At 57.0% G+C, this 11,007-nt stretch overlaps 1 protein-coding gene across 2 annotated transcripts in view; it reads right to left on the bottom strand.

Moving 5' to 3' along the window:
- Window positions 1-2,328: 2,328 nt before the first annotated feature.
- Window positions 2,329-11,007, bottom strand: part of BICD2 (BICD cargo adaptor 2) — a 39,183-nt gene continuing 30,504 nt past the window's right edge. The window contains exons 3-8 of one of the 2 annotated variants that reach the window (XM_041743270.1): window positions 10,652-10,804; window positions 8,995-9,429; window positions 7,517-8,524; window positions 7,247-7,398; window positions 6,004-6,214; window positions 2,329-4,396 (exon numbers count right to left, since the gene is read on the bottom strand). In XM_041743270.1, coding sequence (XP_041599204.1) covers window positions 4,391-4,396; window positions 6,004-6,214; window positions 7,247-7,398; window positions 7,517-8,524; window positions 8,995-9,429; window positions 10,652-10,804 — 1,965 coding nt within the window. In that variant the 3' untranslated portion in view covers window positions 2,329-4,390. Of the gene's footprint in view, window positions 6,215-7,246; window positions 7,399-7,516; window positions 8,525-8,994; window positions 9,430-10,651; window positions 10,805-11,007 lie in introns of both variants that reach the window. The other variant, XM_041743268.1, reaches the window with a different exon arrangement.

The following is an 11,007-nucleotide window of genomic DNA, read 5'->3' as shown; positions in this document are numbered from 1 at the left end:
CCTGCTGATACTCAGAGTTACCCCTAGGAGAAGAGTGGGTGTAGAGTGTGCAGTTTACAGAACTCCAGCCATGGACACTTCTTTGCACTCTTCTATATTGTGTGTTACCCTTAACACCCTTGGGTAAATAAATCTTAATTCCCTACTTGAGAGTAAGATGAACAAAAGGGATCCTGACATGCGAGTATGTGATGGATTCTATTGCTGTCTCCTTCTAGGAGGCCCAGGTGGGGGTGTGCTCATGCATCAATGCAGGGAGACCTTTTCTTTGGGTGAGGTACTATAGCATTGCCTTTTCCTGCTTAGAAGCAGCTCTGTGTGTGTGTGTGTGTGGGCGGGGGGGGGGGGGGTAATTTTCCCACCTCAGGGACCCGGGTTTACAAAAGCAAGGTTAACAGATGACTGAGGTGAACTCATAAGAGCCAGGGTGCTTGCCTATAAGAAATCTGACAAAATGGTAACACACAGCCCTTCCAGCCCCACTGTTCACACACAGCTGAAGGGTGAGCATGTGCAGAGGAAAATCTGACAGTAGCCCACTCCTGCCATGATCCCCCACCAGGTGACATCAGAAAGTAGGCACATCTGTTGTCGCAGGAGGCTCCTAAGGGCAGGATGCAGCCTAGAGCCTCACTGGGGCTGGTGGACAGAGGCATCCTATTGATAATACGATGTGGGGGGGGGGGCAGGGAAATTTGTAGCTACTGGTCACACAATCCATGTTCACTGTGTGCAAATGTGGGCTGTACTTTAGGATGGGGGCTGTTTCTTTTTTTTTTTAATTTTTATTTATTTATTTATTTATGATAGTCACAGAGAGAGAGAGAGAGAGAGAGAGAGAGGCAGAGACAGGCAGAGGGAGAAGCAGGCCCCATGCACCAGGAGCCCGACGTGGGACTCGATTCCGGGTCTCCAGGATCGCACCCCGGGCCAAAGGCAGGCACTAAACCGCTGCACCACCCAGGGATCCCGGGTGCTGTTTCCTAAATGCCAACAACGGTTTGGTTAAAAAGCGGACTTAAGTTCATACTCCCATAGGACAAAGGCCCAGCTCCATGGCCTGGCACCCCAGACCGTGGGGAAGACGACAGTCACAAGCAAGAACCACATCATTGTCACCTGAGCACCTTCCGCATGCCAGTTACCCAGGGCTTGATGAAATTTCACAGTAACCTCTGAGCCAAGAACCATCATCCCTAACCTACACAAGGGAAACAGGCTCAGAAAAAAGTCAGCCTGGTATGTGAGCAGGGCAATTCAACCAAAGGTCTGTCTTTAAGCTGGAGCTGTTGTTTCTAGCTCTGGGAACCGGCTAGGGACTGGGGTGAAAACCACTGCAGGGAGATGGAGGAGGCAGTGGAAATGGAGACATTCCTTCTTGAAAGGAAGGCCAAGGCCAACTGCCCTCCCCCCATCCCCTGCAAGACACTGCCACTCCACCCCTGAAATGAAGAACCAGAGCATGCTGAGGGATAGAGAAGGCCTCATCATCTGTGCTTGTGGGTCAAATACGCAAATTATGGGACTGGGCCAGTTACATGCGCCGTGCACAAGATGGTACCTGCCCGGCCCAGCCCACTGCCAATATCCCCTCCTCCTCCAGATCTGTCATGGGCTGTCTTCCACTGGTTCCAGGAGCCTGGTGGGCAGCATGGGCAGCAGGGGAGCAAGATTCCTTCTAGCTACTGAGTTAGAAAAATGAGTCTCTTTCAAAAGGTTTCAAGCTGAACACAGGTTCAGGCAGCCACTACCCAAGCCAGACGGGGATCCTGAGGGAGGAGCCCTACAGCGAGCACCAGTCAAGTGGAGACCTTGAGTGGAAAGAGGCGTCCTGGAAAGAGGCCATCCCTCAGGCCTGACTGATGAGGGCAGAAGGACCGGTGCCAGAGCGCCCCCAGGACCCGGTTCCCTCAGCCAGGATCTGCCCATCAGCTCACACCAGGACAGGCTCAGCAAGCCTCACAAATATTCCTGCAGGTGAACATGGCTTTGCAACAACCAGGAATTCTTGCCTGACTCTACTGACCTCTGGGCTCACACAGCACAAATCTGGACAGCAAAGGACCCCACCTCATCCAAATCTCTGCTCCTTGGGAGGGACAGTGAAGGTGGAGTGTCCTTAGTGCCACACTGCTGGGCACTCATGACACCCAAGGCCCATGCCTCCCCTCTGCCCACACCTCCTGAAACGGGCCCCAGGCTGCTTCCACTTCCTACCCCAGGGTTACTGACACACTGGTTATGTTTCAGGCCCTGGAATCACATGGCCTGGCTGGACCCCCCATCACCAGAAGCAGGGGTCAGAGCAGCCACAGAGAACAAGTCTTGTGCTTTTGTATTATTCTTTATTTATTGGTCCTACCAATGTGACCCTTACCAGGCCCACGGTTCCTATGTGCACTGGCTTTGCAGACATCTGTGCCGCACGGCCATGTCCCAAGTCGAGACCAAATGCTCCTTCCTACTCCTTTCCATGCTCTGCCTCACTTTCTCAGAATCTGAAGGATGTTTGTTTGTTTGTGTCTGTGTAAAGGTTCCTTGGCAGGAGAACATGCATAGGATCTTAAAATAAAGACAACATTCTGACACTAAGATAATGCACAGAAAAAAATACAGTACTCAGACGTCATTGCAAATAAATACCCCATACAGATGAAGTTATCGTAAATGTAACATTATTTCTTATGAATCAACGCTGTAACAGAGGTGAGAACAGGGGTCCCTAGAACTAGGAATAAGAAATGTTTATTCCAGGAAACAGAATTCTTTTATTCTTGCTACTTTTATATTATTATAATTTTTCCTTTATTTTGGAGGAGGGAGGATGCGCTCTTCCTCCCCGAGTACCAATTTTACCCGAGGCACCGCCTCACTCAGCAAACCCCACGGGATACAGCCCGGGATTGCCCGGGGGCTTTATCGAGTTCTGTTTCCTGAAACTAACAGTGATTAGTTACACCAAGCAAGAGAATATAGAACGTCTCTCCCTCACATCTGTAAAGAACGCTGCGGCAGCCCCTGCCGGCGCCCCGCCCCCCCGCTCTTCACAAACGTGGTATGCTGTTCGCACCACTTGCTCAGCTTGTCCCGCAGGTCCATTTGGTTCCCAAAGCACACACGACAGGCGTGTGTTCACTTTCCTTTTCTCAGCTCCTGAATTTGCAAGGATCCACACGGTAAAGAATCACTGACTAACAGAATTTTGCACAATTGCTGTTTTCTTTCCCTCGATGAAGATGCCCAGGTTCCGGCGTGAAGGCGTGCGCCTGTTCACACCTGCTGCTCCACATTGGCCTTCAACATCCCCGTCTAGCTCTGCACTGTCCATTTAGAGCTCACCCTGTGCTGGGACACCTCCCTTCACTGATGAAGGCACTGCTGGCGATGATTAATTACTAACAAAAAGGCGTTGAAACAGAACACCCTGAAAATTGACGGCTGTAGGATTTTCTAAGTGTACCACAATCTGGCACAAAAACCAGAGTAACAAAACAATTCCAATTTGGAATTTCACTGGTACAGTTGTATAAAATTCTGTTAATCAGTCATGCTTCCCAATGTCCTAAAACCCAGAAGATTCTGGAATTTGTAGGTAATACTACTCACTCAATAATTTATTTTTTGTTTTCAAGTGCCTATTACTGTTTAACCAGAGCAAAGGTCAAGTTTTCTTCTTGTTACATTGAACTATTCCTAAGAATAATAATAATACAATATGAAAAACCCCAGAATCGGAATACCCTGGATTTCTTAATGAACATGGCATTTAAAATCTGTAATTTCAAACGTGAACCATAATGCCGTTTGACCTAAAAGGCTGCTGAACCACAGCGTGGATACGTTTCGCCGAGCTCTTTGCCGGGTCGAGGCCTTCACCTAAACCTAGAGCTACATGCTAGGAAAACACATCCGGGCCCCGTGCTGATGTCAGATCAACACGGCGGGAGCTAAGTGGAGCGCTACAGGACCACGAGACAGACCACGGCATCTGAGACCATCTCTGTGGGGGGATTAAGGAAGCAAATATAATATCAAAATATCAAAAGTGCACAGGTTGATCAGATAAAAAAGGGCATCTGTAACAGGGAGACCCCAGTGTTGAGCGTTTCTAGCGGGTTTCTAAGCGAGCCTGATGGCCGCTGTCCAAGCAGGTTCTTCAGCGTGGCACAAAGGCCTTCCAGGCAGCAGCTGGCGGCATTCTCAATTAAAGCTTTTTTTCCTCTGCCATTAAACACTCAGGGAATGCTAATTTGGAAAGAACTGCAGTGGCATATCCAAACACGTTTCTAAGTGGACTTTTGGGCTGCCCTTCCTTCCTCTGCGTGGGCCCACGGGAGGGGGAGGGGCTGCAGCGTGACAGGGCCGCGGCCGAGTCCTCCCGGCAGCTACTCTACAGCTGAAAACGGGAGAAAACAAGACAGCGTTAGAACTGGCACCAGACAACCGAAGCTCTGGCTGGGCAGGATGTGGTGCGTTAGTTGGCGGCAGAGAAGACCCGCATGTGTTAGGAGGGGCCGCCAGCCCCGGATGCCTCGGGAAGACGCCTGCAGGTATGGAGAGAAGCTGTGGCCAGGCTGGGCAGAGGGCAGAAGCGGCGTGCAGGGCCAGCGGGCAGCCATGCCCCCGGAAGACCTGCTTGCAGAGGGGTGGGCCTACCCCTCCAGGGGGTGGGGGCATCTGAGACCTGACATCCCATCAGCAAAGCAGTACAGAGCTGGGGACAGGCGCGACCTGGCCCGCATCTCTTGACTGCTGGTCAGCCAAAGCCAAGGCGGTTGGAACTGCACCTGGAAGCTGGTGGGGCCCAAGAGGGGAGTGGGGTGAGGGGCTGCGTGATGCCCTCTGGCCACAGGGCTCTTCAGGGAAATGACTGCAGCTTTATTCCTCTAACCCCCACAGGGCCACAGGGAGAGAAATACTGAGAAGTCCTGCTTCCGTCTGATGCAGCCTCTGGGGATGGGGTGTCCAGCCACTGTTGCTGCCTGTCCCCACCTCCAGGTCTGTGTTGCTGTCAAGGATCCCTTCCTGCCCTGGGCGAGGCTCTGGCTACAGATGTGGGAGTCCCTCATTTTAGCCCCTCACTGGGGGTGTCCAGAGCCCTGTTTTGGGGGGTCTGATGGTAGGCAGAGGGTGAAGAGCCCCCCCCCCCCCAGGGCCAGGGACACCCTACCTATGAAGGGACGGGCTTCCTGTGAGGATAGGGTCTGGCCAGGCACTTACAAAGGTTTTCTCAGGAGAAAACCCTAGGCCTTGGTCCTGCCAGTGCGTCACCCCACAGGCCACCTGACGGGTGTGCGATCTCAGGGAGGCTGCACCTGCTGAGTTTGGGACCCGGGTGCCTAAGCACCTGTGCACCACACGAGCAGGAGTAGTGCTGTGTGCATGTGTGCCTAGGCGGGAGGATGCAGGGCTCGGGGTGTGGGGAGGACTGTGGACTTGTGTCCCAAATACAATGTGCAGTGAGATGCCACACAAACTGCAAAGGAATCCTCTCTGTAAACTGTGCCCGGCTCTCTGGCCGGGGCCCCTAACACTGCTTCTGGCACCAGGGCTGCATTACACACATGCAGGGAACATGCAAGTTTCCTCTCAGGCTCTGTCCACCCCCCACACCCCACAGGAGCCAACGACGCACGGGCCCCGGGAAGCCACACGGCTCTGACCCCTGTGACTCCTCTCCCCACCAGGAGAGTGGCTGCCAGGAGGGGTCCCAAGGGCTGAGGACAGACACAGAAATCACAGGGTCCAGGTGGAAGAGCGCACCGCTTCGGCCAAGTCCTTCCCTCTGTGCATTAGTCACGGTTAAGACCAGCCTAGCACCGCGGTCCCACTGCTGCTGGGTTAGTGGAGGTGAAGCAGAGGGTGACGTGCGGCAGGGTAGCTGCAGTTGCGGCCCCCGTGACCCTAATCGCAGTAAATGTTATACTTCTCGCCACAGAGCACCTGGGTGGTGAGCCCGGCACCCTCGGCCCTGTCACTGGCACAGGCGCAGGTGTGACTTACGCTCGGGGTGCCTGGCTTGGCCTTGGAGGTGGCCTTGGCGCGACCCCGCCGGGTCTGCTCGTGGTCCAGCTCGAGCAGTTCCAGCCGCTGGGTGAGTGCCAGCTTCTGCTGGATGGCCATGCGCAGCAGGGAGTTGAGTGTCTTCTTCTCGTCCTCTGCGGCCGCCAGCTGCCGCTGCATCTCATCCAGCTGTGTGATGTACTCGTCACACCTGTGGGGGCACCAGGGGCGAAGGCGTGGCTGAAGCAGCGCAAGGCTGAGGACCGGAGGGAGGCCCGGGCAGGGGGAGGGGGCTCCGAAGCGTCCTACTCACTGGGCTGGAGGGAAGCGGCTGCCCCCCAGCTCTCTGGGAAGTGCGCCCCAGCTGGTTTCCACCATGGGAGCTGGGAGGTGGTGCCTGCCCTTCAGGCCCCAGGTGGCGGAGGGGTGCCTGGCCCTCACAGGTGAGCCCAGGCAGGATCCAGCTTGTTTCTGGAACCATGGGTGCACAGTAGGTACTTAGCAAGTGACCCGACGGCTAAGCAGAGTACAGGCAGGTGTCTACATGTCCCCTCGCCCTACGGGGCTGGGAGACAAATGCCCCCTCCAGGTCCGTCCCTCACCTCCACCTGTCCTTCCTCCCTGAGTCTGTGACCTCAGCTGTGTGTGAGAAGCCAAGTTCTTAAATGAAATGGCACGGAAGCGAGGGTGGCCAGGCCACCCGGGGTGAGGCGCTGACCGTGAGGCCCCTTCAAGCTCTGCCCCCAGGACAGGGAGCCTCCGGGGAAGCCAGGAATATCCTACAACATGAGGAACAACATGGAATCCTCTGACCGGATTCCAGCCCCACCTCACCCACAGCCTCAAGGGCCCTTCTGGACCACGAGGGCCGGTGCCTGCCCGACACCAGCCAGCAGGGGGCATCGTGCCCCTCAGTGCAAACACCTGAACCCAGGCCCCCGGGGCAGGCCTGCCCTGACTTCCTGGCACAGGCACCTGGGCTGCCGCGTCCACAGCTGGCTGCCCTCCCCAGCTCAATCCCAGCTGGCAGCTCACACTCCAGGGTCCACTGCTGCCAGGCAGGGAACCTTCCTGGGGAACCTATAGACTTCTGCTGGGTTCTGAGGGTGGACTCAGCCCTCATGCTGCCAGCCCACCTTGGGCCCTGGGCTCTCAGCCTCCTCCTGTTGCATGCAAAGTGCAGGCGACACTGCAGACAACAACCCTGGGGGCTTCCACCTGGGGCCAGAGCCGTGGGTATTACCTGGTGGCAAACATGGCTCGCAGGGAGGAGAAGGTGGCCGCATCTTCCTTCAGGGCCTTCAGCTCGTTACGCAGTTTCATCATGGTCTCGGTCACCATGGCCTTCTCATTCTCGTACTTGCTCTTCAGATTGGCCAGAGCCACCTCCGCTGTCTGGGGGTCAGACACACAAAGGGCAGGGGGTTGAGACGCATGGGGAGGGGCCCTCCGTCTCCTCGAGCTGCTGTCCGAGGCCCAGGGAGGGACAAGACCCGCCCGCCCAGCTGCACACCTGCTTGTTCGCCTTGAGCACCGTGCGCAGCGTGGTGATCTGCTCCCGCTTGGTGCTCAGCAGTGACTTCAGCTTGAGGATCTCCTCCATGAGTGCCTCCCGGTCCTTGTCTGCAGCAGGGCCCAGCTCCTGGGAGGCCAGGCGCTGCCGCGACAGCTCCGTGGTGCGGTCCACGGCCGCCTGCAGATGCCTGATCTGGTCGCGGATGATGGCAATCAGGTTATAGATGTTCATGGGCTCCCGGCGTGGGTCACTCAGAGGGGAGGGCAGAGAGGGGCTGGGCGAGGGGCTGCTGTCCCCCGCCCCACCTTCTGTGGCTGGCGGCCCTTTGGGTAGGACGGGTGAGCGGCGCCCACGGGCTTCAGGGCTGCAGTGGCCAGCGCCAGCCGGGCCCTCTCGGTAGTAGTCCAGCACGACGCGAGTGGGAGTCTCGTTGTTGCACATGCACACATGGTGGTACAGGTTGGCCAGCTCTTCACTGAAGGTCACCAGCTCGTCCTGGGCCACGCTCAGGCTGCCCTGTGTCTCACCCGCAACGTCACTCACCTTCTTCAGCTCTGCCTGCAGCCGGGCCAGCAGTTCGCGATCCTGGCGGCTGGCCTTCTCTAGCAGGGAGACCTTCTCAGTGAGCGCCTGGCTCTCAGCCTCGTGGCGGCCCTTCTCCTCAGCATGCCGGGCCTCACCGGCCTCATGCTCACCACGCAGGGCTTTCAGCTGCTCGCGGAGCTCACCTGCCTCTGCCAGGGCCACACGATACTTGCAAGCCAAGATCTCAGGCCCATTGATGTCCACCTCATAGTAGTCCCCGTCCTCATGGCTATCACGCTCCTTCTCGCTGTCCAGGGCTGTCCGCCGCTCCTTGCTGGCCTGCAAGCGCCGCAGGGCGGTGAGGTTCTCTGTGAGGCGGCTCACTTCCTCGTGCTGCTCCGAAAGGGCCCCCCGTGCCTGCTCCAGCTGCTTCTGTGTGTCCTGCAGTGATGCCAGCAGGCCCACCTTCTCCCGCTCCATCTGCAAGAGCACAAGAGCCCCGTCATCAGCCCACCGGAGCCCAGACAGACCCAGTAGTGACCCCGCCGGCGCCACAGCTGTCCCCCTGCAGGTCTGTGCTGTGTGTAATGAGGGTGCCATGTGTGGGGCCTCAATGGGCCCCTCCTTGGAGATGTGTGGTAAATGGGGGTCGGCCATGCTACAGATCCCAGAACTCTGTTCTGTCCAGGGCGGGAAACTCTGACATGACATGTCCAGAGGACGCAGCCGCAGGAGATTGCCTGTGAGCCCTATGAGGCAACAGGAGGGAACCCGCAGAAACCCAGGCTGTACTTCCCCTCAGCTCTGCAGCTCCACTGATGCTAGCAGTGTAGACTCCATAATAAATACTAACAAGAGGGGAATGGGGCACCACGGGGGCAGAGCTGGAGCAGGGGATGTGCATAGCCGCCTCAAGGCCCTGGGGCTGGGACGACCCCGGCCACCCGTACCTGCATCAGCTGCTGCTTCAGCTTCTGGATCTCAGAGATGTTGAGCTCGCTGAGGAGGTCAGACACGAGGCTGGGGGAGGGCGGGGCAAGACCGTCCTTGGAGGGCGTGGAGGTCCGGTTGTCCAGCGGCAGCTTGGCCAGGCTGGCATGTTCGAAGCCGTTGGCCAGGGCCTCTGTGTCGTCACCGAGCTTGAGGCCATCCAGGGAGACATGCAGGTGGCTGGTGTAGAGAGAGTCGTTGATGCTCATGTAGTGTGACAGCTCCTTGCGGAGGCTGAGCTTCTGCTCCCGCTCAGTCTTTAGGGTCTCCAGCGCCTCCTCCAGCTGCCGCTCCGAGATCTCCTTGAGCCTGATGGCATCCTCCAGCTGGCTGTTGAGGTACTCGGTCTCCTCCTCCAGACGCTTGATCTCGTGCTTGAGGCCCTCAAACTCCACCTGGGGAAAGAGCGACAGCGTCTTGTGCCTGCGCAAAGGGGAGGCAACAACAGGGCTCAGAGCGCCACGGTCAGCAGAGCCAGGATGCTCCTCAGAGCCATAGATGCCACGGAAACCAGAACGCATGTCTCTGCTGCAAATGCTGCAGATGTCAGGCTACTTACAATGTTACTAACTGCATCCTGACTGTAGATTCCACAAAGTTACTTAGTGAACATTAATTGTTAATTGAATATTTTAACAAATATAAAATATGTACCACAACCATCACTTGTATTCTGCTCTCAAGAGGCTCCCCAATCCAGAGGGACCCCGACCCGGAGCCTCCCCAGGGGAAGCGGAGGTGGGGAAAGAATCCAGAGCTGCATGTATCTGGAGGTGGATTAGGGGGTAGGTGCGGACAGACACCAGTGCCTGCAGTGGGGACTTGGGAGTCTATGGGAAATTTTTAAAAAACATTTCTTATTCCAAAAAAACAAAAACATTTCTTATTCTGTCATATTGGTGCAAGAAATAAGGAACAGACCACTTATATGTGGGCCCGAGAGGACCTGAGGGACTCACAACTTGGGGCAGGGGGAGACCTGGGGAGGGGCCAGCCTCCACCACCTTCCACCAGGGCCTAGTCCAGCGTCACGGCAAGTCTGTTGTGTGGCCCGAAGCAGGCGCTCTGTGCCTGGTATCATGCTGCCGACATAAACACCCGGGCCATGCCCCCCACACAGATGGAAACGTCCAGGGAGGTTAGGGGCTCCTGGGGACATAGGTGGCAGGTGTGGCTCTGGGATACCACCTGGATGTCCCATCATCAGTGGCAGTGACCCTCCTTACCCCGTTGCTGTCAGAGAAGCCTTCTCTCATCCCACCTATTGCCGGGGTGTCCGAGCCCTGACACGTCCCTGCTGGTCCTCAGTGCCCATCGGCACCTCCTGGCCAGGACCTCAGACAAGGGGCTGGCAGACCACGGACAATGGGAGGGACGGGTCCAGGGCTCCAGGGGTCATGGGTGCATCCTGCTACTGCTGCAGACAGATGGAGCTGAACAGCCTGCCCCTGGGCTCCGGTGTCCCCTCTGCTTCACCTCTGGTATTTGTTTCCTCAGGGGCTGACTGGGACCCCATGGCCACCCCCCACCCCGCATCCACGCCGCGCGGCCCTGAGCTGGGCTGTGGGGAAGGCAGGGGCGTGCCATGGAGCACGGAGGCCGCAGCCAGATACTTGCCTGGTTCTGCCTAAGCACAGACACCTGCTTCTGCAGGCTGATATTCTCCTCCTCCAGCTCCGAGTAGTCCTGCAGCAGGCGAGCCTCGCGGAACTTGTACTCCTTAATGTCATCCCGCAGGCGGCCACGCTGGGTCTCCACATTCTGGTTGATCTGTGTGGACAGTGGCCACGAAGGTGCCTTAGGGCCCTGGGGAGCCGGGAAGTGTGCCCCAGGTGTGCCCTCGGACTCAGCACCGTGCCCCACTGCTTGTATCCGAGAAGCGAAAATGCAGGTCTACACGGTACCAAGTATGCAAACTCCCCAGAAGCCCGCCTGACAAACAGGGAAACAACACGTGGTCGGTCCACACAACG

Source organism: Vulpes lagopus, chromosome 2 (genome assembly GCF_018345385.1).
Source record: "Vulpes lagopus strain Blue_001 chromosome 2, ASM1834538v1, whole genome shotgun sequence".
Taxonomy (NCBI): Eukaryota; Metazoa; Chordata; class Mammalia; order Carnivora; family Canidae; genus Vulpes; species Vulpes lagopus.
Note: the sequence above shows the minus strand (reverse complement) of the source record. Positions and strands in the feature narration are given on the sequence as shown.